Source organism: Camelina sativa, chromosome 1 (genome assembly GCF_030686135.1).
Source record: "Camelina sativa cultivar CO46 ecotype springtype chromosome 1, ASM3068613v1".
Taxonomy (NCBI): domain Eukaryota; kingdom Viridiplantae; phylum Streptophyta; class Magnoliopsida; order Brassicales; family Brassicaceae; genus Camelina; species Camelina sativa.
This window is the reverse complement of record NC_141880.1, coordinates 4199699-4226096: the sequence shown is the minus strand read 5'-3', so window position 1 is coordinate 4226096 and position 26398 is coordinate 4199699. Positions and strand designations below refer to the sequence as shown.

Sequence of the window (26398 nt, the reverse complement as noted above, 5' to 3'; positions counted from 1 at the left end):
TAAATATCCATATATAATATTCTATAATTAATATAGATATTTAGAAGATTTATTCCATAAAAAAAAATTATTCTCCTATCATCTTTTTTTTTATTTTAAAATTTAAATATAGTGAATCATCATATAAAACATAAAATTAATAAAATGTGTATTTTTCCTTTATATACTGTGGTTAGAAAATGAAGGTTTTGAAGATTGCTATTGGAATGAAACCGTCCATGGAGGCAGCTGCAGCTAAGGTCTAGCTCGATCACTTCCCCGGACTTGGCATTGCACATGATACCTTCCCAATTACAACAATCGCTGTTATTCCTCCATGACTGCGTCTTTGGATGAGGGCTTATACGGCTGTTATTGACACAACACTCATGATGAATGGGAGTCTTCCGAACCTCAATAAACTCGTTCTTGAAATCGAGAAGTGCATCCCTCTGTTCGGGAGGACACAAGTGCTTTTTAGAAGCTGTTAACACATCGCGAACACTCAAAATGAAAAAGAAGATAAAAGAAAGAGTAAGAGGAATGATACTCGTTGAGTTCCAAAAGCCTTTCACCATTTTATCTTTTTTGAATATTGATAATGAAAAAAAGCAAATAAAAACAACTGGAAACTGTGATGGTAATTAACATGCTTTCGCACCCAACTCTTTATATATATACATAAATAATAGACTAGTTATTCCACTCCAACAAAGATAAATCCAACACAGCTAGTCTTTCTACGAACTGTTCTTCACGTTAAAACGTAAAAGTATCTAAAGAAATGGGTTAGTGGCGGAAAACAAAAAAAAGAATAGTCGGTTTCCACACATTTTGGCCTTACTTTAGTTACGAACAGGACACTTACAAAAACGTTACAAAAACGTTGTTTGTCCAACCAAATTAAATTGGAAAACCCCCAGAAATATCCTATATCTATTTTTATCCCAAAGAATTTAAATATTTGAAGTTTTTTGGTCTAAAATTTTTTTAATTCTAGACAAAAAAAAAATTCTAAAATATTAGTGGATTCGAAACACACGACTTAACAATCCGTTCGTTAACGGATATTATCGAATCCGTCAATGCGATAAATTTTTACGGAAAAAAACTGATAATACTCCATCTTTTTTTCTCACTAGAGTGTCTTTTATTGAGTAAAGCCTATTAAACAAACCAAATTTACAAGCCAAAAGAACAATTCTACAAAACAACTCAACTGAAACAAAAGCCCACAAGCCCAAATATAATTTCTTCCTTTAGACGGAAGAGATAAGGTGGATCACGGACCACGTGGCAAAAGGGAGACATGCTAGGTGACACGTGGGAAGTCGAAGAATGGAGTCTCCGATCACCGGCAGACGGAAATAGTGCCAGAAAACTTTGATTCCGGTCGAAATCGCCGGAAAGTTACACCGGAATCTCAATCTACACCCAGAAAAAGCAGCGGATTCCAATTTTGCTGAGAAATGACTCCAAAGCAGAGTTTCATCTTCTTTGTCTTCAAAAAAGAACTTTTCAATCTCCAAGAAAGAATCTATATCATAAACCTGCAAACCAAACAAACTCCATCGACCCATCAAACTTCGGCATAGAAACATGCATCATCATTAATTACTTCAAAATCAAACCAAGTGAATGATAGAAGCAATCAAAGGCGGATCCGAAGATGAACCGAATCAAGTGGGACAACAAAAAGCTAAAACCAAACACCGCCGAAAGAAAGGCGGCGGATCTATCAGAGAAAAGCCGCTTAAGCGGTGCTAAGGTAGCCACCGCTGCCGGAGAAAGAGCCGACCAAAACGGTGCTAAAGGAGTTACTGTTGCCGGAGAAAAAGCCAGCCAATTCTGTTGAGAAAACCGGAGATGCCAAAAGCGAGCCCGATACACTGGAAACTAAGCCGGGAAAAACCAATCCAGTGAACAAAAAAAACAGATCGAAAAGAGTTTCTTTCTCTCTGAAAAATCGTAGAGAGAGAAAAACCCTTTCTCGGGTCTTCTCAAAATACTCCATCTAATTTACATAAATTTGGTCTAAAATGTCCAAAGAAAAATACCTCATTTATATATATTTGGTCGAAAACGACCTCTTATTTGAATTGTTGGTACTTAACAACTCTCAAGGGGCGTTACGGAATTAGGACACGTACCAGCTCCATCTCTACACCTTTATTCATCCCAAGGATTGAAATACCACTCCACTACACAAAGTAATCCGATGGCAAAGTTCCACTTATGAGATATGAGATATGTCCACGTTTCGCAACTTAGGGAACAAGGCTCGATGTATTGGTCCATGGAATGCATTGGAGCGTAAGACAATAATTTGTAGCTTCGGCAAAGAACTCAAGCAGAATGGAAACATGTCGTTTATTTTATTGCTTCCCACGTTCAGATCTTCAAGAGTGGAGAAACGGATCAAGGATCTCGGAAGCTTTCCCATTAGTTGATTATGACTGATGTCGAGAGAGGTGAGATGAGAAAGATTTCCAATTGAAGACGGTATTTGGCCAGTAAGATCGTTATATGAAAGGTCTAGAGTGGTTAGAAAAGGAAGGTTTTGCAGGTTGCGAGTGGAATAAAACCGTCCATGGAGGCAGCTGCAGCTAAGGTCTTCCTCGATCACTTCCCCGGACTTGGCACTGCACGTGATACCCTCCTAAGTACAACATTCTTTATTCCTCCATGACTCCGTCCTCGGATGAGGGCTTACATGGCTATTATTGCGATAACAATGATCATCAAAGGAAGGCTTCGCACTCTCAAACTCGTTTTTGAAAGCGGGAAGTGCATCCCTTTGTTCGGGACAACACAAGTGCCTCAGACCGCAAGCACGTCCGCAAAATTATGAATGAATGAAAGAAGAAGATAAAGTGTAACAGGAATGATACTCGTTGAATTCCAAGAACCTTTCATTCAACCTTCTATACGCTTAATTAACCTTTTTGAATATCAATAACGAAAAAGAAAATTTCGAGTGCGATGGTAAGTAAGAATGGTTTCGCACCCATTTCTTTATGTACATAAACATAAATAGTAATACGAGGAGTTCTGTTAATCGCAGAGTACAAATCTGAGTGAATTTCCACACATTTTGGTTGTACTTTATTACTTTAGTTTTCTTGCATAACGATAATGAAAAAACCAAGACGAAGGTGGAAGTTCTGATGGGTAATTTAAGTGGCATGGTTTCGTGTGCATCTCTTTAGATAACATACATAATAATAGACCCTACTCCACAAAAATAAATCCAACACAGCTTAATTTGTTATAACTAAAATCGTACGTGTTGAATAGTCAATTTCCACACGTGCCTTACTTTAATTACGTACAGGAAACTTCAAAACGTTCTTTGTCCAACCAAATTAAAGACTATTCACAAAAAAAAAACAACTAGGAACGTCTTAGTGAAGAAAGAAAAAATCGGATGAGGATAGTTATTACGAGAGAAGATAAAGAAACAGACAGTTAGTATGAATGATACTCGTCGAGTTCCAAGAGCCTTCCATCTTCTTTACGCTAATTTAATTTTCTTGAATATAGTATTAACAGGTCTAATCCTCCTAGTAATGATCCACAGCGTCAAGAGTTCATCAGCATCATTAAAAATAATGGCCGTTATTCAACCAATTGGTTCAATGGTATTTTCTTTTAATTTCTTTTATTATCATTTTCGTGGATCCAGAAATGAGAAATCCATGCAAACATAAACAAAAAAAAATCAACTCGCTTTGTAAAGTTACCTCGATTCAACCGTAAAATCAAAGATTCTGCCAAACATTGGAACATGGCTTAAGAAAAAAAATGAAATGCCATAATATCATATTTGAGTACCTTCTTCAGCTAAATTTCTCAGGACGAGGCAGAGAATGTCACGCAAAACCCTGATCTCGCTTGATCGTGTTCTTGTTTCTTCAATATATGGCAGTAGTTAAGCTGTCTCATAACAAAAACAAAACAAACGATGGGTAATTTTGGTGTTAATCACTGCACTTTCTCATTCGATAAAAATGCATAAAAGGGAGAGTAGTGATGAGAACCAAACCTCCATACGGAATACACTAGTTGGTAAGACGATTCCAGCACCAACTGAAGTTCTAAATGTCTCCAAGAACTTTGAAGCAGTGAAGTTCCTAAACTCATTCTCTGATAACTTTGCCATATTCCCCGCAGATGCAAACACATGCCCGTGGATTCCTCTCTCTCTTAACCATCTCACTGGCAAATCAAATGAGAGATCCGCAAATGCAGTCACCGCTGCATCTCCTCCAACAAAATCCCGTTCACTATCGCCTTTCCTCTTTGGCTCGTTGGGACCAAGTCCTCTGGTCTTGAATCCCCATAGTGCGGATGGTCCACCTAAAGAGCACAGAGGCGATGAATTGCCACCCAAGAAGAATCTCTCTGGCACAGAGGAAGGGCGGTTCTGGTACCCGCTTCCCCACGGAAAGGAGACACCCCCAGACACACCAAAGTTGAGAGCAGCGTTGTAAACCCCGAACGGAACAGCATATCGAAGATCAATTTCCTGAGAAAAACAATGACAATGGTTGCTAAAACGTATCAGAGGTCTAAGATTCTTGTTATTTCCTCTCACAGTGAACATAACTTTCAGACGTACTACACTAGGGAAGATATGAATGTAAACAAGGGACTGGTACCACAGAATTTGCTGTATAAGCAAATTCAACTTCGGGACCAACCTGCTTCAAGAAGCGTAAGCTTCGGCTATCAGGAGCAAGACCACCAATTTGAGAAGTAGAGATGAAAGCATATCCACTAGTTGGCCTCAAGTATGAGTTTCTCTGGTCAAATTTGAAAGTATACTTCAAAGCAGAAAGCAGACTGTGTCCCAGTTGCCTCCTTATAGAAACTGATGCCGCTCGGGTTGGATCTATCAGATTACGCCACGCAATCGTGTAGACCAGCTCGTGATACTTGCTTGAGATAAGACCGAGAGAAAGACCGAGGGAACGTTCTTTATACGATGAAAACTTAAGCCAGTCTTGAGTCGAAAGGTAAAGACGAGAAGTAAAAGGAGTAGAAAATCCTCTGAACCTTGGCAGATACATCCCCAAGGCAACCTCAGCAGAGTTGTCATAGCCATGAACTATAGACCCGTCCCAAATATCTCCATAGCCAAAAATGTTCTTATACTTCAAAGATGCTTCAAGACTTGATGATCTAGCCTACAAGAAGCATCACAGTTATGTCCAACTAAGATCAACCAGAAGTATAATATAGTAATGCACATCATCAGTCCAGATTCATCTCTATCGAAGCCAATACCGAATAAACAAACTCAACTGAAGCATAGCAGTGAATTGTTACTATTAAAGCAAATACCTGAGCTTTAGTGTAGACGCCAATTTGGCCGGTGAGAGGGCTTTTGCTCTCGACGACTTCAATTACAACATTGGTGGTACCAGGAAGCTCAGGAGGACCAGAATCGAGCGTAATGTTGACGGAATCGAAGATATCTAACGCTCGGAGATTCGAATTAGCAACCCTAGAAGCTTCGAGAAGCTCCTGCAACGTGGTCGCCTCTCTCGCAGCTTCCAATTCCGCCTCGATGATATGGTCCTTGGTCTTCTCGTTCCCTTTGACAATCACGTCGTGGACACGCACCGGCACAGGAGCAGCTCGCATCCGACGGAAAAGCGATTCCGCTTTGATCCTGTCTACACTGGACCGGCCTTCGCGTGTTTGAGATTTCGACTCGGTGTCATCATCGTCTTCTCCTTCGTAATCATCCTCTTCTTCTTCTTCTTCTCCGTTCAGTTCTTCAACTTCTTCTTCTTCTTCTTGGGGTTCTCGGATTGGTGGATTCACGTCGAGTTCTTCCGCCGGATTCGCCATGAGGCCGAGAGATATCAACTGAGAGAGTAGGAATTTCGAGTTTTCGGCAAATCGACGGAATCAATTTGACGACTATAAGAAGTCGGCATCTATTGTAACCTTCTAGATTGTTCAGAAGGTTAAGTGAGGTCTCTTGCTTCCTAAACGTTGTCGTTTAGCAAATAATCAGTAAGTATATGAACTTTGACTGTTTGCCAAATAAACGATGTTGTTTAGTAAATAATAATAAAATATATATTTTTTGGATTAAAGTGGTTTTTGTTATTTGACACTGGATGAGTAGAAGGATTTGTTTTGGGTAGATGGACTTTGTGGAGGATCCTAAATCTAAGAACCGTGAAAGAAAAAAGTATAGAGACCAAGAGATCATTGATGTACTAAACATATGCTCTCTAATCTCTATTATGAGAAGATGAAGTTATTGGAAGAGTCCGAAGAAATGTAAGTATTCGTTTAACGGTGTTCCCCTCTGTATGTATATATACTATATAGATTATGAAGATAAGTTACTCTATAAGGTCTGCAAGCATAGTTTCAGATATTAATCAACTCTATAACTGTTATTCAGTTTGTTTCACTTCCTTTGAATGGTTAGCTGGATGTGTCATTCCATGTGTCTGCCTTTTTTGATGTGTTACAAAGTATCTATTCAATCTGATATCTATTTTGAGATTTGGTATTTGATATCTGGAAGGTTTTCAATACTTGAGGATGATGTGTTTGAGCTGGAACATCAAAGAAACAAGACAAGCCAAGCCAAAATATTAGCATTTTCCATTGTTCATCCCAAACTGCTAAAATCTCGTTACAAACCAGCCAAAAACCACAAAACAAAGTACATTTCAGGTAGGTTCTACAAAAGCAATACAAACTCAGGGAAAGTTGACGACTTTGGAGCAGAACTTAAGTAGATGAGTAGCTGTGTCTTCTGTTTCCTTGATGAGTTCTAGCTTGAAGGACTCACCTATATTCACTCCATTAACATAACAAAACTCTCTCCACTCTTTTCCCAATCTCATTTTTCCATGTTTGTCGTCCGGTTTAAGACTCGTCGTCCGTTTGATATTGTATTGATCCACGAGAGTTATTTTCCTCGCTCTCTCGATACCATTCGCCTTCACAAATGTCCCCGGTAGACACTACCATAGAACTCGAAAACATTACAAAATCTGACAACAATGTTGAAATGATTGATGCAAACTTACTTACTAGTTTGTACTTCTTGAGATTGTATGGTTTGAGAGTTAGTGTCAAGAATCTGTTTTGGCTCGTCGTAGAAGAAGAACAAAGCTGGAGAACAGGTGTTGTACCGGTTTGCACAAGCTTAAGTGATAAAACATCGTTGACTCTTAGTCGATTTTCGAAGCAGAAACTTCTCCAACCTAATCTGATGTAAACCTCGCCGTCTGGTTTATGACTCAGGATCAATTTCCATGGTATCCCATCTTCATTCAATAGAATGATCTCACACTTACGTTTCATCAAACCATTACATCTTGAGAAACCTCTAGGGAGAAACTGCATAACTTACGGAGAGTGTATATCAGTATATGATTAGATTCTAAAGAGAAATATTTCAGTGCAGTGCAGATGTAATCATTCACCAGACTATCTTTGCGTAGATTCGATGCGGTGACACGTGCTACAAAACAAGAGTGATGATCTGATGAAGATCCTTCATCTGCTATGTTCTGATTATTCTCTGAATCTGAATCTGGTTCAAGTTTGAATGAGAATTAACCAAACTACCAGTGTGTATGTATACACATCATTGAATCCGGTTCGCTCAAATAATCAATACTGATACTAAAAGGTTTTGTGACAAAGGAAGAGGATTGAGCTCGTAAGTCGTACCAGAGGATATTTGAATAACATCATCGTAATCATATTGAATCTCACAGCAGCTTGGTCCAAAACACGTGACATGGAACAACAAACCTCCATCATGTCTGAAAACAACTATGTCGCCGACTCGGAGGTCATGGCTGGCGGCGAACTTTTTCCAGCCTTTGGTGAGTCTCCGACCTTCCATCTTCACTTGCCAGGTTATATCAGAAACGTCCGATCTCAGCTTCACCACCGCATTGTCCTCGTTTGTTGGTCCATCTATGTGCCTTAAGAAGAAACACATGGGAATGTTCTGCAACAAAAGAAATCCAGAGAGAGAGAGAGAGAGAGAGAGATCAAACAAACAGTATTTTAAGCGTAGCAAAGAAAGAGAGTGAAAGAGAGATAGATCACGAGGTAGCTGTGGAATCCAGGAAGAAGAGGCTGGAAGAAGTGTGGATTGATCGGTGAGGAAGGTGAAACATTTTCCATTGACGAAGAGCTTTCTTTTTCTTGAATAATGGTTAAAGCTGTGAAGTCGCTTCGTATTCTCCAATTTTGGCTCTGTTTTGGTGGGTTTCTTACAGAGACAATCTTTTTTCCAAGGTCATGCCGTTTTCGTATGTCATAACGACACGTAGTTGGCTCCGACCGACGAGGGATCTCTATGTCATAGTATGTGATTGGCATTTAAACCAAAATCAAACCAAGTTTTTTTCTTTCTAAACAAAATCCAAGCTCAATCTTTTGAAAAGTTAGGAGCAATGTTTTCACGCCGGGCGCGGACTGGCCAATCCGACCGGTTAATCCGCGACCCAGAGACTTTACCGGTTCGGGTATAGTGCTAATAACCGATAGTAATAAAACTGGCAAAACCCAGAAAAAACCGTTATTAACCCGCAGCCCGGTGAACCGATTGACCCAGCCGATTAACGGTTCAAAAAAATCTACTTGATTTTTAAAAAAATGTATAGAGATTCACAGTTTCAATTACTTGTAGAATCTTTTATTCGTTTAGATCTTAGACGATAACACATGACTCAAGACACAACTCTCGTCTTCAACTTCTTTGTCATCTCTCGAACTTTGCGTAAGAACAATTGATTATTTTTGAAGAAGTTTTCTTAGTATTCTTTATTTTTTTATTTAAATTTCAAAATTTTAATCATTTTATTATTATTATTAAACTTTGTACTTTCTTAAACATGATATTCTTTTTATAATATTAAACATATTTTATTCAATTGACCCGTGGTCGCACCCGGTTGACCTAATGACCCAGTGACCCAAGAGCTAGTCCAGTTCAAGTCGGTTTCAAAACATTGGTTAGGAGTTTTAGTAACAGTTATGACGTCCAAATCCGTAATTACAGTCATCAGTATATGGCAAGAGTCGCATTAAAGCAGTGGACTTGCATTTATTATCAGACTACGAGTTATTACATTATTCAGCAGCATTAAAACACTCTCAACCATTCGGTTAAACAAACAAAACCAAAGATCGGTTAAACAAACAAAACCAAAGAAAAGAAAGGACAAACGGTGCTGTATAGCACAAGGAAGACTGTAACCGAATCAGAATCATCATCATCAAAAGCTGCAGCTCTACTTCTTTAAACCTCATGGAGAAGCATTTGATCAAAATGCCACACTCCTGCAGTTTTCACACCGGAAGGGGGAGTTAATGTAACACCCAAAAGGAAGTGAAATTGCAGTTTTGAGGCTTATGGGTTTAAAAGGACTTACCGTGACCCTTTCCCATTCTTCTTAGCTGTGCAACGTACTCTGAGATTTTCTTGATGGCTTCAACCTGTTTTTACAGGTTACGTGAGGAAGATCGTTGCGTACTTTAATGTAATGATAATATTAAAACTTTGTGTGTTTTACCTGATCGCCTAGAAACTCAGATTCTACAAAATCAACCAGCTGAACATCATTGTTCTTCACACCAACCTGTAGGATCAAACAGGAGAGAGAGATAAATCTAATCATCTTTTTTCACTGTCAAAGCCTGCCCTGTGATTACTGCAATCATGGCTTTAACGCTTAGCATTCATAATTCTAATGATGAAAAGATAAGGTCCTTACACTTTGTAACTTCAGAAGCTTTTCATTAGTTAGTTTCTCCAAAGACAATGCAAGCTCCATGGCTGATACATAAAAAGAGTCAGAATCATCAATCAAGAGCATAATGTATAAAAGACCATAGTGATATAATATGAATCAACTTACCATACAATGCATCTCCCTTCTCCTCGTGATCAAACTCAGAGACGGGCATCAAAATAGACTGCAGCTTCACTCTCCCACCACGCTTGTTCTGAAGATCGAATCCATCAAAACATAAGCAACACTATCAAAGATCCATTACCTGATAGTTTTCCTGAATTTACCTGATACTCCATAAACTTTTCAGCGTGACCTCGTTCTTCAAGACTCGAATCGTTAAAGAACCTATCAGTAAAACATACAACAACAAAAAGATGATCCATCAGCTGAAGAGACACAAATACGGTTTTCTTTACAATAAAGGAACTCACCTTGCGAAACCTTTCAAGCCGACATTATCTCTGTCGAAGTAGGCATACAGGGCATGGTAAATGTAGGAGACATTGTACTCCACGCTATGATGATGATTCACACAAAAGCAAATAAGACATGTTAAGATTCAGACACACCGTCATGTAATAACCAATTTAACCAACCAAACTAACTCGATTCTGACAAGCAAAATTAAATCTTTGATTCAGAACAGACGCACCATGATAAGTGAATCGAAGCTGAATCAGTCCTAAACTATGATAATTAGGTTATAAAAAAAAACAAAAAAAAAACTAAGCAATACTTGATCTGATCGTTGATCGCAGATTCAGAGTCTTCGTGAAACTTGTGGCGAGCGAGAGAAACAAGAGGGGTAGTGGGAACGAGATCCATTTCCCTTTTGACCTCCTCAAAAGGTTCGAATACAACTCCGGTTAACGACTTCGTGTTCGTTCCTTTCGCCGCCTTAACAGAAAACGTAGATCCACGAGAAGAAAACAGAGGATTCGACGAATTTCTCGACGGATAAAACAGATTCGTTCCGCCGCCGGAGAGAGAGAGAGCGGGAGAAGCCTTGAGCAACATTGGTTCTCGAGATGTAGAGATAGAAAAAGTAACAAATAAGAGAGTGTCTCTGTTAAACGTCGGAGTAAGCGAACGAACGGAGAGAGAGAGAGAGGAGGTTTAATAAGAGACGGCGATGGGTCAAGGGATGTAAATGAGGTGGTTTACTATTAGTTAGACACGTGGAAAGACGGGAAAAGGCTTGTGGCATACGCGTGGTCTCTCTAGAATCGGCCGTTGAGCAAATTAAGGCGTCTTGTAATTTATCTAACGTAAGATGACAACATTGACAAGGAAACTAAGTGAAAACGATGGTTTATAATAATACTGTAGTAAGATATTTATTAATCAACAACAGCTGCCCAATATAAAAATAGATCAACAAAAAGAATTACTAAAAATGTTGCAAAGATCATCATTGATCTGCTGAGGAAAAATAAATAAAAATTAATGCGATATTCATGCAGTAATTTGCTATATGTGTTTAATTGATAATTACAGTATGTTTCATTTTTGTATTGTTTTTCCCAGTTACAGTAGGTATCATATATTAAGCTTTTGGCGTCAAGCAAAACCACATAGGACAAATCTTAGAGACCTTCCAGTATAACTAGAAGCGTAGGGGAATCATCCAGCTTGCCCCATGAACCATCTTTACCACAGGATTGAACTACGAAGCGGACTCCTTTCACTTCCGATTCTACCACCAGTTCCGCTACGTAATAGGCTGGTACGTGAGCAACACCAAGGAACACTGTCTCGCTTCTCGGTTTCTCTAGAACCTTCCTCGGTCTTACATCAGTCGACTTCGTTTTCTCTGCGTACACGTTGTACCTTGGGAATACAGAATCTTCAAGGTCTTTCTGTCTCCATTCTAGCTTAGCCCTGAGGATCTTGGAACCAGAATTACCGGGTACAAGCTCTATGTTATGAGCTTCGATGACCCACGGCGACGACGCTGGAAGTAAAGTCTCAGGTTTCTGCTGGTACTGAACATGATCTTTGATTGAGATGTGACCAAGCAATGCAACATATTCTGCCCCCTTTGTCGAATTCTCTGGTCTGTAGCAAAAGGCAGAGATTTCTGTCAGTGTGTGACCATCCATTACAAGATCTGTCTCGTGTACTGTCCACTCGGATACAGTCTGCGGTGATGTGGTGAGACGCTGTAAGAGCAGGTCGTCGGATCTGCGGATGGGTTCTTGTGGTGCCACGAGTATGGATTTAGTTTCATGTGATGGAGATGAGAAAGAAAGCAGGATTCCAATTTTAGAGGTTTCATCTGATTTCACCTGCACCAGCTCCAAAAATTCTCCATTAGTAAAAACAACAAGATCTCATAGTGTAATGTATCTAGAAGCAGAGACTTACAGAGAAGGATATTGTGATGGGGGAAGATGAAAGCTGAATATGGGGTTTGAAGAGCCTTGTTGTGAAAGACGTATCTCCCTCGAGCTTTCCTCTAAAAAGAATGTTCCCTCCTCCATTAAAAGATGCCTCACGAGCGCTGTCACATTCATAGTACTTCTTCTTTAAATGTTTGCTCAGAAATGTCAAAAAAAAAAAAGAAATTCCCTTTTTGGTCTTTGCCGAAATAAATATGAGGATAATATAAGGGCCAGAACTCACTCAACAGTAACCTGGATGATATCTTTGTTGTCTTCATTGAATTCTAGGAGAGGCTGACATGAAGAACAGTGCAAAGACAGAGATCAGATTAGAAGAGAGACAAAACCCAGATCAAAAAGATTAATTGTCATATTGTGACGGGATAAGTTTCTGGTTCATGTAAATATTAGAACTGTGAGGTAAAACTAAATACAGTAAGATGGTTGAACCTGAAGACTTTGGCAAGAAATGTTGTACCATGGAGCATCTGACAGTTGGCGACCTTCGAGTGAAACATGGTAACCAAAGCCCTGAACAAAAGAGAGAAGAGAGTTTCAGAACATAGCTGAACATAATAATAACCAAGAAAATCAATGAATGATTCACTGTGCTGTTAGTGTTACAAGACAAAAAAAAGACTTGATGGATCTCACTCTCACCTTACCTGATTGAAATCTGAGTAAAAAGGCAAGACTTGTGGATAAGTTTGGACTATTCCCCAAGACTTCTCGACAAGTGACCACCATCTGAAAAGAAAACACATGAATGATAATAAGATCCAGCATCTCCTTTACAACAGTAGGAAAAGTAAAATGGAGCTCAAACACAGTAATGGTAGTAAAAAATTTGTAGACGACAAGGAAAGCAAATAATATAAAGCATTACTTATTCTGAGCCGTATGAAAGTTGGGGGGTTGTGCAGTCTCATATACCCATCCAGGAGCAAACATGGCAGCTGACAGACTGTGTCTCTTCAGCAAATCAAGAGCAGCATTTACCTTGCATGTAAAAGAATAAGACAAGGAAGAAAATATTCATGTACACATTATTGGTTTTCACGCAGTCATCAATAGAGAAGCAAAATCATAAAGGGTTTCGGAGACATACAGTCCATTGCCCACCACCAAAAGAGCCCCGACCAAAGACATCAATTCCCATGTAGACATCGAATTTTCTGTCCCCTGCAACTTCAGCTGATAGTTGTGGGTAGTTCTCCTAAACATCATCACTCACTCATAAAAAAACAAAACATATAGAAGAAACTGAGAATGAAGAGATTAATCGAACCGAAAGACAGACCTTCCATGTATAGTTCATGAATATTCCATCACATAAGTCAAAAAAAGGTTTGTTCAGCTCAGTTAATTGATCTTGCCATTGAAGATTACCACGAATAGTGACACTGTCATACCTGCAGAAAGTTATCAGATCAAAGTGACACTGTCAAAATATGAACAACGAAAGACTTCTGAGCAACTCACCATATGACTAAAGCCCCAGGTGTAGATATATGCAAGACTTTTGTTAGATGGCTTACGAATTCCTTCAAATTTGGTATCTGTTCTTCATCTATTTCATTCTCTATATTAATCTGCAAGTTACAATTGCAGACGATTAGAACATAAATATATTAATGAAAAATAAAGCAAACGAAAAGAACCTCACCAGCCACCCATCAAAGCCTAGAGCAGCAGCAAGTTCTGCCAAACGTTCTGCATACATCTGAGCAGACTCCTTTGTGGCAAGCATCTCTTTGCAGGTAGCTATTCCTTCATCCCATTCTGTGATGAAAGTCCCCAATACCTTTATGTTTCCATAAACACATGAAAGTAAACACTTTTTCCCATAAAATACTCAAACAACATACAAACCCAATTCAACAGACAATCAAATTCTCTAATTTATAATCCTAATCAGCAAATTCAGAGATATCTCAACCAAAAAATCGAAACTTTGGAAGTTTAAGAATCCAAAAGTATTAAGACAACTTACTTTAACACCATGCCTATGAGCAGTATTGGTCCAGCAAGGAGGAGGAAGAGTAACCAGAGAATGAGAGAAGTAAACAAAAACGTCCATCAAATACCAATGCCAAATCGCAAACCCAGCGTCGTTCTCACACCCTTGAACCCACTTGTCATCTACATACCCTCCTTTCATATCGTGACAGACCAAAACCCTTGGACGATCCGGTAAGCCATCGGAGCTTCCCCGGAGAGGAACGGTTGAACGATTAAACTGGAAGTGAAAGGAATCGAAGTAAGAACGAGATTTCAGGTCTTGAAGAGATTTGATCGGGAAAGATATAGGTAACGACGGCTTAGACAGATCTAGAAGCGGAACAGCCTCAGACTCTGCGTCGGCGCCGTCATTGGATTCGGGCATGAGGAGAGAGAGAGGGAATGAAGTGAGGAGCTTACGGGAGATAGAGAAGAAGAGATTGTAAATGTATACAAGAGTTCTTCGAGAGAAATAGGCGCGAAGAAGGTCTCGCATTTTTGATGGGAGAGAGAGAGGTCAACGGAGGAAGAAGACGATGATGACATATAATAAAAACAGAGCATATGAAATTTATCAATCATTCTTTTAATGTGAATATGAATCTAAACGACATGAAAATTTCGTTTTTGTAAAGTTAAAAACTTACACGAAAGATGAGAGAAAGAGATCAGATGCTCTATAATGGGCCTTAAAGTAAAAAAGTTGGATTCTTCTTTATTGGGTCTTATTAAACGCTTATAAGGCCTTGGAATGTAAAGTTGAATGTTGTTTTGTTGATCAATTTTATAAAGCTTAAACATGTGATTAGCAAAAAGTTTAGTGGCTTTCTTTGCTTTCTTTATGCTTTGAAATTCATAGATTTTCCTTCTAATTAAAAAAAAAACTCTTATTTTATTTTAGTAATATAAAAAAGGGTTACGAACATATAAATTATATATTCCTAAGTTTTCGAATTAAAATATTAACTGTCGTGCCTAATTATGGGCTGTGTAACATGGGGTTTGGTTTTGGATCGTGCAAGTGCAACAAACTATAGCTTTTATTTTTTTTAATAATCATACACTATACAATTAATTCACTATAGTCCAAATTTCATTTTTAATCAAATTTTGGCATTACAATACATAGAAGACCGAGAAAGGCATTAAAAAGTGTATTAAAAGAAATAAATCAAACGTTTAAATAAAAAAAAATGACATCGCCGTTGTTGTTATCACCGTCTCACCGTAGAAAACGCCGTCTCACTTACCTCTTCTACACCGTATTCGTTTTCATCTTACTCGCCGTCTTCATCTACGGCCACGATTTCATCTCTTTCTCCCGTCGATCCCTTCATTCCCCTACGATCCTCCACCAATCCGCTATCGTTGTTGTAGTCGACGAACATCCTCCGCCTCCGCCACCATCTCCTCCACCGCCTACTCCGCTACTATCTCCTCCACCACCGTCACCTCCGCCGCCGGCTTTTGCGGTGGGGAAGACGCCGGAAGGATGCGATGTGTTCAAAGGGAATTGGGTCAAAGACTGGTCAACGCGACCGTTTTACAGAGAATCGGAGTGTCCGTACATTCAGCCGCAGCTCACTTGCCGCACGCATGGCCGTCCCGATAGTGATTATCAGTCATGGAGATGGCAACCTGAATCATGCTCACTTCCTTCGTTAGTCTCTCTCTCTCAATTTCGAAATTTTGAATGCGATTAGGTTGCAACGGTGGTTGATGTTCAGATCGGTTTGCTCTGTTGTTGTTAAAATGTGTTATAGGTTTAACGCGACGGTGATGTTGGAGAGCTTAAGAGGGAAGAAGATGATGTTTGTTGGAGATTCGTTAAACAGAGGAATGTATGTTTCTTTGATCTGTCTTCTTCATTCACAAATCCCACAAAACTCTAAATCAATGGATACATTTGGTTCCCTCACCGTCTTCTCTCTCAAGGTAATTTGGTTCAGATTTAGAAAATTCTTGTGGAATCCATTGAAGTTGCTCTGTGTAGAATGTGATGATACAGTTTATCACTGAGATCTGAGTATGAGGATGACAAAGACTAAAGCTTAGATTTGAATATTTCTTGCTAGGATTCTTATAGATTCTTCTGGTATGTTGATTATGTAGGATTACAATGCAACGATTGAGTTCTATTGGGCACCGTTTCTTCTAGAATCGAATTCAGATAACGCTACTGTTCATAGAGTATCAGATCGGATTGTGAGGAAAGGCTCGATTAACAAACACGGTAGGCATTGGCGTGGTGCTGATATAGTCGTGTTCAACACATACTTGTGGTGGAGGACTGGCTTCAAAATGAAGATCTTGTATGTACCCAATCATGGCATAAACTCTTATCATCGTTTCTAATAATAGGTTCTCAGATATTTTTTCTGTATGCCTCAGTACTTTTGTGATTTGATTGTCTTTTTCAATCTGTAATTTGAAGGGAAGGTTCATTCAAGGATGAGAACAAGAGAATTGTTGAGATGGAGAGCGATGATGCGTATCGAATGGCACTGAAGACGATGGTTAAATGGGTGAAGAAGAATATGGATCCATTGAAGACAAGGGTTTTCTTTGCTACCATGTCTCCTACTCACTACAAGTCAGTAACTTCATCTTTTCTGTGATTTCTAGTCATCTATAAACAGTTGCTTCAAATTCAAAACCAGTAAGAATTGAGGAGGGGATATATGTCTTAGAGCCTTAGAATAATCTAGTCCGGATTTGGTATTGAATGAAATGAGCAATGAGGTTTAGAAGGATCCGGTTTATCTTAGTTCAAGTAAATGTGGCTTTTGATTTGATCCGCAAGTTGAAACGAGACTAAGATTTAGCTTGAACGAAGCGTTAGAATTAAATTTTCTACCTCCATGACCAGGGGCGAAGATTGGGGTGGCGAACAAGGAAATAATTGTTTTAATCAGACAACTCCGATCCAAGACATGAACCATTGGCCTTCAGACTGCAGCAAAACCTTAATGAAAGTGATAGGAGAGGAACTAGACAACAGAGCGGATTTTCCGGTGACGGTACTTAACATCACACAACTCTCCGGCTATCGGAAAGACGCACACACATCAATCTACAAGAAGCAATGGAGCCCATTGACAAAGGAGCAGCTAGCAAATCCGTCTAGCTACTCGGATTGCATACATTGGTGTTTACCTGGTCTTCAAGATACTTGGAATGAGCTTCTCTTTGCTAAGTTATTTTATCCATGATTCTTTTCTCTATATTTAAGATTTTATTTAGAACTGTAATTGTAAATTATGGTTAAATTTTCTGTTTATTTTGTATGTACACTATTGTTCTACAAAAAGGAGAAAAAGAGTAACCCTGCCGTTCTCTATATTAAACTCAATAGATGAGAATCAACACTTCATGTTCGAAGGAAATAACAAAAACTATAGAGTTACTTAATATTTTTCATTGTGAATCAGCTCATTAACTCCTATTTCTTGTTTCTGCTATGATCAATCCAAAGATTATGGTGTGTAGTCTTGTAGACCATTGCCTCAGAACTCTCAAAGATCCAGGGAACTCAAACCATCGAACTCGTGACCATCGTGTGGCTCCAGATGAAGCGGATGCAAATCACAACTAACAGAATATATGTGGTTTTGGTCCTCGCTCTGACCAGGACCAGGTACCATGTCTTCATTTATGTCTCCAAGGAGTTCATCGATATCAAACAACTCATTAGGATCCCAAAGCTCCTGATCACTCGGCCAAGGCCAACCATAATCTCCAACAGTAAGCAAATCAGGTTGCTGTTGCTGTTCCTGTTCCTGTTGTAGCTGTTGCTGTAGCTGTAGACGTTGCTGCATCTCTTCTTCTTCCTGCTTTGCTTTCTCCTCTTCTTCCTGCTTCGGTCTCTCCTCTTCCTTCATAGCTTCGCCCCAATACTGCTGTTCAAACTCTTTCAACAAATCGTAATTCAGTACGGTATCCACATTTTGATGTCCAACCGCACAATTGTCCATCCTGGTTTCACCAGACTCGTCCCGAAAATCTAATATCTGACTATATTGTTTACTTTCACAATCTTTATCTTCCTGCTTCACACAAACATCACCACAAACAACCGCCTTATCCTCAAAGGTACACACCTCAGACTGACTCGACGTACTAGTAAACTCAGAACCAACACACTGCGGGAAGTTAAGACGAGCCAAAGAACCGTACATAACCCTAGCAGCTTCATCATAAGCGGAAGCAGCTTCTTCAGCAGTAGGAAAAGTACCAAGCCAAAGCCTACTCCCTCTATTAGGTTCCCGAATCTCTGCAACCCATTTACCCCAAATCCTTTGTCTAACACCTCTAAAACTACAGTGCGGATTCTCGGGTCCTCCTTTACCTTTCATACAACCTTTCTTAGACCCTTTGGCAGGAACCTTGCGTCTGGGTTTCTCTCCTTGTATAATAATCGAAGCTTCGACAGTCTCGTTGTACTCTTTCCACTTCTTTAACCTATCAGCTACTGTTAAACCATCGGCCCGAGCCCTCGATTTCCTTTTCTTCTGTGTACTGGTTCCGGTTTGATCATATATAGCCATCGTCCTCTTAGTCGCAATCACAGAATCTACAAGATAGGTTAAATAAATAAATAAAAGTTTCGACTCAGTCTCTTTCTTACAATTCCACAAAAACAGAAAACTTATGGAGTCAAACAGAGAATTTATAGTTATATAGAGAGAGGCACAGAAACAACTACTTGGGCACCAAGGGTGTATATTTACTTGGTCACCAAGTTTTACTTTAGTTAATAGAAAAGGAAAAAATCGGAACTGAAATTTTCCAATTTTTGTTTTTGCCGAATCTTTGGGAGCAAGCTAACGATTGTAAAAAGCCACTCTCAAAAAATTAAAGAAATCTTCTATAATAAAAATACCCCAAAATTAAAAAAAAAAAATCCCAATCTTCTTTAAAACATCGAAACCTAGAAAAGTGGAAAATTTTCACTAATCGATGAGTACGAAAACATCTAAAACCTTAAAATCATCAAACCCAAAGACTAATTGAGCGAAGAAATCGACGAACCCAGAAAAGATTAATCAGAAAACATACCCTTCGTGAATGACTCCAGGATTTAGAGTCGAGTCTCTTCTTTAATGGGGAAAAACAAAAATCTCTTCTTCTTTAATACGCAGATGATCTTTGTTGTTCGTTGTTAAAATGAAATCGATCAAAAATCAAATCTTCTTCGGAAGCTTTCTTCGCGTTCTTTGTAGTTTTATCTAGCGTTTCTCTTTTCTTTTTTTTGGGAAGATTTTAACTTCTTACCAAAAATTAGGAATTGAAGGGGTCGAAGTGGTATTTATAACTTTGTCTAGATATTTCTGATATTTTTAATGAGACTATTAGTAGTGTGACATGACACTTATTAAAACTTGAGCGGATCAGAACATAAACCAGGTGATGACATGTGTTGAAATAGTCACCACAAAAATACTCGCTCTTAATACGGGTAAGCAATTGAATCCTTACTATATAGTCCCTATGTCTCATAAACATTGATCTTTTCGGATATTTTTTTGTCCCACAAAGATTAATGTTTTATAAATTTTTAGAATTAATTATTGAAAATATTTAAAATTTTTAAATGTTATTAGTTTAAAACTAAATAATATCTCTTTAGTCAAATAAAAAAAAATATTTAAACTGAGTAATTATTATTTTTTTAAATAAGTAAAAGCTTATAAACATCAATATTTATGAGACAGAGAGACTAGTTGATAATACAAATTAACACATAATGAAACATATTTAACTCAATAAATAATACATTGGCAAAAAAAATAATGTTTGGGAAATAACAATATGTTACTCAAAATGCAATAATTTAGTTGAATTTAAATCAGATTTAGATGACAAAAGAATTCAAATATTTTAACTAATTTATATTAAAAATTAATTGATACTTAATTATTAAGATAAAAGTCTCATTTTAAAGATTATATTCAACATTTGAACAAAATCTAATATTTTGAGAAAAAAAAGTTAACAATCTGTTATTCATAATGTTTAACGACAAAGAAAAATAGAATACAACCTATAGTATTGAGAATTATTATTTATTTTCTTATATTATCAAAAGAGATTTACGTGTAGACCTACTTTGTAAGTACTTGTATTTTTACCTACTTTCAATACAAAGTGTATTTTTTTGCCCGATTTTCTACTGTTCACGTTATTTTGAGACAAAATTAATCCTGAACCTATTGCAACAGTGTAACAAAATAAAAGATTGTTGATGGGTGCTTTAATTGTGTATTAAATAATAGATAAATAAAGTAACTAAATGATTAGATCCGACGGTTCATATTGCAACAAGATGTAGATAATTATGACTAAAGAAAAGTGAGTGTACATAGATAAAGGAAGGAATTAATATTGTTATGATTATATATGTATTTTATTTTCTCACTCATCTCATTTTCTTTTATGTCTATGTTGTTACTTTATTTACTTATATTCAATATAAAGTTTTATTTTTATTTTTTTATGATAAGTTATAATTATATTTTTTCTACATTTCAAGATGCATTTTGTTATATTTTAAATGATTTTTTTACATTATCATTTGCAATTGAACATGTGTTCACTTATAAATGGATGATCATTTATGGACACTTAATTATGTTTGATGATTAAAAAAACACATGAAAACTAATTTGATCAAAAGAGTTTGTGTTTTAGTAAATTAGTAATGAATAACTATCAAACCATTAATTATTCAAGGTTAATAGTAAGCTTTATTGATAAGTTTCTTACATGTTTAAGACATATATATTACATGATATCCACAAAGATTTGAACAAATAAAAAACTTGATATGGATATAATAGTTTGTTCACCATTGTAAATATTTTTTTTTGTAAACACCATATTTGTCAATTTATGACCACAAAGATACGTATGATCAAAGTGTCCAGAAGAAAAGACATTGGGATATGCTAATAAACACATGTGTAACTTGTATCTATGAATTTTAATAGTATCAACATGGTCATGGTTGTATGGATTTGATGTTGTCCTTATACCATAAATTCTAAAACTATACCATAACTATGTTCTATGGTAACTACATGACCATGCTCGTATGGATTCTCGTTTGGTGAATGAGAAATGGATACATATTCTTAACTATCTTGTTTATATTATAGTCAAGAAATTGAACACCGGTTGGAGAGGGCTCTCTTTCTACTCTCTCTACCTTTCTCTTTTCTTTTTTATGTATTTTTGTTGCTTTGTTTTACAAATGCCAATAGAAAGAAAAAAAGGAAGGAAGAGGAATAAGTACAGTTATTTAAAAAAATATATTTATAATCTTAATCCCTATAAAATTTCCCAAAATAATAATTACATCATATTTTGTTTCCTAAATATTTTAAATTTCATTCTTACTAGAAATGAAACAAACTGCAATCAATATTTTATGAAAACATAAAATATAATATATTAATGACACCTTCTATTGTTCTTTTAAAATGTTATATCTTTATATTTTTTGCAAACAAAGAAAACAACAATTATATTCCCATTTTGTTTTCCAAAACCTGTTAGTGTTAGGTTCAATTTTTAATGTAGATAAAAATGTTAATATAGATAAAAACTTTGATTTCCATACATATAAACTTAGTACAAACTTTAAAATATTATAATATTTAAAAACTTATAAAAGTTTAAAATACTATACAATATAGTTATATAGTAGGATGGTAGAAAAAAGACAAGTTGGAATTAATAAAATATTATTAAATATGTGCTAAAATACAGATTAAATCCTTATTTTATTATTGTATTAATATTAGAATTTTTGACATATCAAATAAACTTACTTTAACTAAGATTGTGTAATATAAGTAAATTATTATGAAAATGTGACTTAATCACAACTTATAAATTACTTATTGTATATTTAAATCCTTTATTTTTTGTTCTAATAACTAAAAAACTAAATAAAATCTCAAACACTAAATTTAACAAAAAAAATAGTTATATAATGTACCATAGATTGAAAAATCAATATTAGTATTTTAACCGCTTGAGCGGTTAAAATGTTTAATTATTGCTATATTTATAAAACATCCAAAATTTAACAAGTAAATACAATATAAAATATAAATCAATTTTTGAGTTAGAATATGTAACATTCTATTGTATAATTGTAAAAGTTGGGGATAATAAAAGTAATATAGGTTAAATTAAAATCTAGCATTTATACTTTTCTGAATTCGGTGGCATGTGGTCAGATGGGACTGCATTTTATTTTTATCTCCATATACTATTGGGCCTTAGCCTTTTCTTATTATTATTATTTTTTTTGGCGTAAAAGGTAAAACTGATACAAACAATCTTGACATCTCAACAGTTTTTGTTTTTTGACATCTCAACAGTTTTTGTTTTTGTTTTTGTTTTTGATTTTTTTGAAGTTTTTGTTTTCATCTTAACCTAATTAAGACTTTAGAGTAAGACAAAATGTGCGGAAATTGACTATTCAAACGTAAAGACTTTTTAAAGTCTTTGCGTTTCAACGTGAAAGAACACTTGATAGAGATAGAAAGGCTAGTTATAGTGAGTCAGTCAAGCTGTGTTGGATTTATTATATTTGTGGAGGAGAGTGTATTATGATTATGTATATAAAAAAGATCACGAAACCATGTTATTTATTTACCATCTCATAATTTCCTTGGTTTTTTTCATTCTCTTATTTTCTTAAATTCAAGAAAAGTAAAAATGAAAGGCTTATTGAACTGGACGAGTATTCTTCCTATTACTCTTTCTTTTATTTTCTTTTTCATTAGTTATTTCAAAGACGTGCTTGCGGCTCCTCCTACTAGGCAGCATTTTCTGTGCCGTCCCAAAGAAAGGGATGCACTTCTCGCTTTCAAAAATGAGTTTCAGTTTGGGGAGCCTAAGGAATATTGTCTGGATGATCCGAAGACGGTGCCATGGGTGAATAACAGTGATTGTTGTAGCTGGAAGGGTATCAAGTGCAATGCCAAGTCCGGAGATGTGGTGGAGCTACACCTTAGCTGCAGCGGCCTATATGGCCGGTTTCATTCCAATAGCAGTCTTCAAAAACTCCCTTTTCTAACAACTCTTGACCTTTCATCTAATGATCTTAATGGCCAAATCCCAGATTCCATTGGAAACCTTTCTCATCTTATCAATCTCCGCCTTTCGGGAAATCATTTCAGTGGTCCGATTCCATCTTCTATTGGAAACCTTTCTAATCTTATCAATCTCAGCCTTTTGGGAAATAACTTAAGTGGTCGGATTCCATCGATTGGAAAGCTTTCTCATCTCACCTCTCTCGACCTTTCTCGAAATAATTTCAATGGTCGGATTCCATCTTCCATTGGAAACCTTACTCAACTCACCTCTCTCGACCTTTCTAATAATCAATTTTCTGGTGAGATTCCATATTCAATCGGAAACCTTTTTCATCTCACCTTTCTCGACCTTTCGCATACTCAATTCTCTGGTCAACCCCCGCCATCAATTGGAAACCTTACTCAACTCATCTTTCTCGGGCTTTATCGTATATCTGGCCAAATTCCATCTTGGATTGGAAACCTTGCTCAACTCACCTCTCTCCACCTTTCTGATAACCAATTATCTGGTCAAATCCCGTCTTCGATTGGAAACCTTACTCAACTCACCTATCTCAACCTTTGGGAAAACAATCTCGTTGGTGAAATACCATCTTCTATTGGCAATCTAAACCAGCTGACCACCTTATTTGTTGATAGCAATATGCTCCGTGGAAATTTTCCCATTGTACTATTGAATTTGACAGGGTTGCCAGATTTATTTATCTCCAACAATCAGTTCAGTGGCTCGCTTCCTCCTAATATCTCATCACTGTCAAATTGGGGATATTTTGCAGCAGGTCAAAATGCTTTCTCTGGAACTCTCCCTTCTTCTCTCTTCACCCTTCCTTCTTTGACATATATTGATTTGAGTGGTAACCAACTCAACGGCACTCTTGAGTTTGGGAATACATCTTCTGCACCATCTAACCTAGAATCGTTATACCTTGGCAACAACAACTTCAAAGGGCCAATCCCGACCTTTGGTCTCTTGACCTTTCTCATTTCGACACCCAAGGCCGCCCAGTTGAATTTAGTATCTTCTCGCATCTCAAGTCACTCCAATATCTTGACCTATCATATCTGAACACCACCACTACGATTGACTTGAACGATATCTTATCATATTTCAAATGGCTCTCCGAATTGGATCTCTCACGCAACCATGTTTCAACAACAAACAAGAGTTCAGTTTCAAATCCCCCTTCACAGAAGATAGAATTTTTGCACTTGTCAGGCTGCGGTATCACCGAGTTTCCAGCAGAGCTCCAAAGAACCCTACATGGAATTAAATTTCTAGACATCTCCAACAACAAAATCGAAGGTCAAGTTCCTGGCTGGTTATGGACTCTACCAAATTTGTACTACGTGAATCTTTCCAACAACACTTTCATTGGTTTCGAAAGATCAAAGAAGAAACAAGGACTATCCTCTGTCTGGAAACCATCTGTGAGTTACTTGCTTGGCTCCAACAACAACTTTACGGGCAAGATTCCTTCATTTATATGCGAATTGCGTTCTCTAAACACTCTCGATTTATCTGAAAACAAGTTAAACGGTTCAATCCCTCGTTGTATGGGAAATCTCAAGAGTAATCTTTTAGTTTTAAACCTTCGGCAGAATAATCTTAGTGGAGGTCTTCCAGAGGATATAATATTTGAAAGTCTAAGTTCGCTTGACGTCGGCCATAACCAACTTGTGGGAAAGCTTCCAAGATCTTTGAATCGTTTCTCTACTCTCGAAGTTCTGAACGTGGAAAGCAACAGAATCAACGACACGTTTCCGTTCTGGTTGGGTTCTCTACAAAAGCTGCAAGTTCTTGTCCTTCGCTCCAATGCATTCTATGGACCGATACATCAAGCCTCGTTCCCTCAGTTGCGAATCATCGACATATCACATAATCACTTCGATGGAACTTTGCCATCAGAGTACTTTTCGAAGTGGACTGCTATGTCATCACTTGAGCCCGACGAAGATCAGTCTTCTGAAAAGTACATGAGAGGGGGATCACGCTATTACTATGATTCATTGGTTTTGATGAATAAAGGTGTAGAGATGGAGCTAGTACGTATCTTAAAAATCTTAACAGCAATCGACTTTTCAGGAAACAAATTTGAAGGAGAGATTCCAAAGTCCATCGGTCTATTGAAAGAGCTTCGTGTGCTCAACTTGTCAAACAATGCTTTCACCGGCTGCATCCCTTCATCTATGGGGAACCTGACAGTTCTCGAGTCGTTGGACGTTTCCCAAAACAAGCTTTCAGGAGAAATTCCACAAGAGCTAGGGGACCTCTCATTCCTTGCGTACATGAACTTCTCTCATAACCAGCTTTCAGGTCTAGTACCAGGAGGCACTCAGTTTCGAACGCAGGCTTGCTCTTCTTTCGAGGGAAACCTGAGACTTTTTGGCCCTTCTTTTGACGAAGTTTGCAGAAATATTCACAGGCCACCATCGCATCAACAATATGAAACACCGGAAGACGAAGAAGAGGTGATTAGTTGGATAACAGCTGCAATAGGATTCATACCTGGTCTTTTCTGTGGTTTGACGATTGGATACATATTGCTTTCCTACAAACCAAAGTGGTTCATGAACCCTTTCGGCCGAAACAATCGCAGACGAAACAATCGCGGATGATACTTCCAATCTACGTTAGACATAGAGTTCTACTAATTGTCAGTCACATTTTGTTTATTTTATTTTATAAATGGGTACATCAATATATATTAATACTTTAATAGTATCATGAAATTGATGAGTATTTTTGGATAACATTTTATGAAAATTTTGGGGCATCATGGGACATTATCTCAGAAAAAACACATCTAGTTTCAATGAATGTCAACATTTGCGTCACTACATTATCCCACGATTAAATTTAAATACTATTAAATACGCCCATGTAGACTTTTATAACTTTTATCTTCCAACTTGATTAATGTTTTTTTATATAGTTCCGTTCTGTTATAATCGTTCCAATCGTCGACACACCAATTTGACCATACGAACGCCAAAAGAGAGATCACGACAATTAATGGGTGTCCACATCCACAAAAAGACGCACAAGTGACCTTCCTCGTTGCTTCCCACTCCCCTAATCTTTCTCTTTCATAATTTTACCTCTTTTTAAAAATTATTTGCGTCCACGATT

General features: G+C 37.3%; 6 protein-coding genes and 1 pseudogene across 11 annotated transcripts; 2 read left to right on the top strand and 5 right to left on the bottom strand.

Moving 5' to 3' along the window:
- Window positions 1-3709: 3709 nt before the first annotated feature.
- LOC104766580 (uncharacterized) lies at window positions 3710-5924 on the bottom strand. The gene is made up of 4 exons (XM_010490520.3): window positions 5326-5924; window positions 4683-5168; window positions 4025-4507; window positions 3710-3915 (listed from the first exon to the last, which is right to left on the bottom strand). Exons 1-4 carry the CDS (start codon window positions 5836-5838, stop codon window positions 3832-3834), a joined length of 1566 nt encoding a protein of 521 aa, XP_010488822.2. The 5' UTR covers window positions 5839-5924; the 3' UTR covers window positions 3710-3831.
- A 667-nt stretch (window positions 5925-6591) lies between these two features.
- On the bottom strand, window positions 6592-8270 carry LOC104766667 (B3 domain-containing protein REM7-like). The gene is made up of 5 exons (XM_010490628.3): window positions 8080-8270; window positions 7693-7978; window positions 7443-7552; window positions 7048-7356; window positions 6592-6977 (listed from the first exon to the last, which is right to left on the bottom strand). The coding sequence occupies exons 1-5, from the start codon at window positions 8155-8157 to the stop codon at window positions 6711-6713; spliced, it is 1050 nt and encodes a 349-aa protein (XP_010488930.2). The 5' UTR covers window positions 8158-8270; the 3' UTR covers window positions 6592-6710.
- A 792-nt stretch (window positions 8271-9062) lies between these two features.
- LOC104766755 (ferritin-2, chloroplastic) lies at window positions 9063-11057 on the bottom strand. The gene is made up of 8 exons (XM_010490737.3): window positions 10510-11057; window positions 10205-10288; window positions 10058-10118; window positions 9897-9984; window positions 9753-9814; window positions 9552-9617; window positions 9411-9474; window positions 9063-9318 (listed from the first exon to the last, which is right to left on the bottom strand). Exons 1-8 carry the CDS (start codon window positions 10788-10790, stop codon window positions 9278-9280), a joined length of 747 nt encoding a protein of 248 aa, XP_010489039.1. The 5' UTR covers window positions 10791-11057; the 3' UTR covers window positions 9063-9277.
- Window positions 11058-11206: 149 nt separating this feature from the next.
- Window positions 11207-14789, bottom strand: LOC104766902 (cytosolic endo-beta-N-acetylglucosaminidase 2). 2 transcript variants are annotated; one of them, XR_015582040.1, is made up of 11 exons: window positions 14151-14772; window positions 13824-13961; window positions 13640-13749; window positions 13458-13569; window positions 13266-13373; window positions 13044-13156; window positions 12818-12904; window positions 12608-12688; window positions 12399-12451; window positions 12141-12276; window positions 11207-12061 (listed from the first exon to the last, which is right to left on the bottom strand). XR_015582040.1 is itself a non-coding variant. In XM_019245621.2 (11 exons), exons 1-11 carry the CDS (start codon window positions 14652-14654, stop codon window positions 11360-11362), a joined length of 2139 nt encoding a protein of 712 aa, XP_019101166.2. In that variant the 5' UTR covers window positions 14655-14789; the 3' UTR covers window positions 11207-11359. The 2 variants fall into 2 exon arrangements, 1 of the variants encoding a protein (XP_019101166.2); XM_019245621.2 differs by having other exon boundaries at window positions 12823-12904; window positions 14151-14789.
- A 359-nt stretch (window positions 14790-15148) lies between these two features.
- On the top strand, window positions 15149-18195 carry LOC104766986 (protein trichome birefringence-like 32). Of its 5 annotated transcripts, none has more exons than XM_010491020.3 (5): window positions 15149-15818; window positions 15922-16093; window positions 16271-16470; window positions 16593-16751; window positions 17028-17553. In XM_010491020.3, the coding sequence occupies exons 1-5, from the start codon at window positions 15352-15354 to the stop codon at window positions 17368-17370; spliced, it is 1341 nt and encodes a 446-aa protein (XP_010489322.1). In that variant the 5' UTR covers window positions 15149-15351; the 3' UTR covers window positions 17371-17553. The 5 variants fall into 5 exon arrangements, 3 of the variants coding, with proteins under 3 accessions (XP_010489322.1, XP_087344358.1, XP_087344412.1); XR_015582206.1 differs by lacking the exon at window positions 17028-17553 and adding an exon at window positions 17634-18195 and having other exon boundaries at window positions 15232-15818; window positions 16598-16751; XR_015582197.1 differs by having other exon boundaries at window positions 15232-15818; window positions 16598-16751.
- LOC104767069 (dehydration-responsive element-binding protein 2B) lies at window positions 17410-19502 on the bottom strand. The gene is made up of 2 exons (XM_010491127.3): window positions 19217-19502; window positions 17410-18731 (listed from the first exon to the last, which is right to left on the bottom strand). Exon 2 carries the CDS (start codon window positions 18703-18705, stop codon window positions 17674-17676), a length of 1032 nt encoding a protein of 343 aa, XP_010489429.2. The 5' UTR covers window positions 18706-18731; window positions 19217-19502; the 3' UTR covers window positions 17410-17673.
- A 3386-nt stretch (window positions 19503-22888) lies between these two features.
- Window positions 22889-25645, top strand: LOC147949525 (receptor-like protein 34 pseudogene; annotated as a pseudogene).
- Window positions 25646-26398: the final 753 nt, after the last annotated feature.

Coding starts and splice junctions, on each gene's coding strand:
- LOC104766580 (XM_010490520.3), bottom strand. CDS start 5,838: ATGGCGAATCCGGCGGAAGAACTCGACGTGAATCCACCAATCCGAGAA. Junction 5,169..5,325: donor GCGTCTACACTAAAGCTCAG/GTATTTGCTTTA, acceptor TGCTTCTTGTAG/GCTAGATCATCAAGTCTTGA. Junction 4,508..4,682: donor GCTTACGCTTCTTGAAGCAG/GTTGGTCCCGAA, acceptor TGTTTTTCTCAG/GAAATTGATCTTCGATATGC.
- LOC104766667 (XM_010490628.3), bottom strand. CDS start 8,157: ATGGAAAATGTTTCACCTTCCTCACCGATCAATCCACACTTCTTCCAG. Junction 7,979..8,079: donor CTGGATTCCACAGCTACCTC/GTGATCTATCTC, acceptor CTTTTGTTGCAG/AACATTCCCATGTGTTTCTT. Junction 7,357..7,442: donor ATCTACGCAAAGATAGTCTG/GTGAATGATTAC, acceptor TAAGTTATGCAG/TTTCTCCCTAGAGGTTTCTC.
- LOC104766755 (XM_010490737.3), bottom strand. CDS start 10,790: ATGTTGCTCAAGGCTTCTCCCGCTCTCTCTCTCTCCGGCGGCGGAACG. Junction 10,289..10,509: donor GCGATCAACGATCAGATCAA/GTATTGCTTAGT, acceptor TCATCATCATAG/CGTGGAGTACAATGTCTCCT. Junction 9,319..9,410: donor AAGAATGGGAAAGGGTCACG/GTAAGTCCTTTT, acceptor TGAAAACTGCAG/GAGTGTGGCATTTTGATCAA.
- LOC104766902 (XM_019245621.2), bottom strand. CDS start 14,654: ATGCGAGACCTTCTTCGCGCCTATTTCTCTCGAAGAACTCTTGTATAC. Junction 13,962..14,150: donor CTCATAGGCATGGTGTTAAA/GTAAGTTGTCTT, acceptor GGAAACATAAAG/GTATTGGGGACTTTCATCAC. Junction 12,905..13,043: donor TTTCATACGGCTCAGAATAA/GTAATGCTTTAT, acceptor TTTTCTTTTCAG/ATGGTGGTCACTTGTCGAGA.
- LOC104766986 (XM_010491020.3), top strand. CDS start 15,352: ATGACATCGCCGTTGTTGTTATCACCGTCTCACCGTAGAAAACGCCGT. Junction 15,819..15,921: donor GAATCATGCTCACTTCCTTC/GTTAGTCTCTCT, acceptor AATGTGTTATAG/GTTTAACGCGACGGTGATGT. Junction 16,471..16,592: donor GGCTTCAAAATGAAGATCTT/GTATGTACCCAA, acceptor TGTAATTTGAAG/GGAAGGTTCATTCAAGGATG.
- LOC104767069 (XM_010491127.3), bottom strand. CDS start 18,705: ATGGCTATATATGATCAAACCGGAACCAGTACACAGAAGAAAAGGAAA.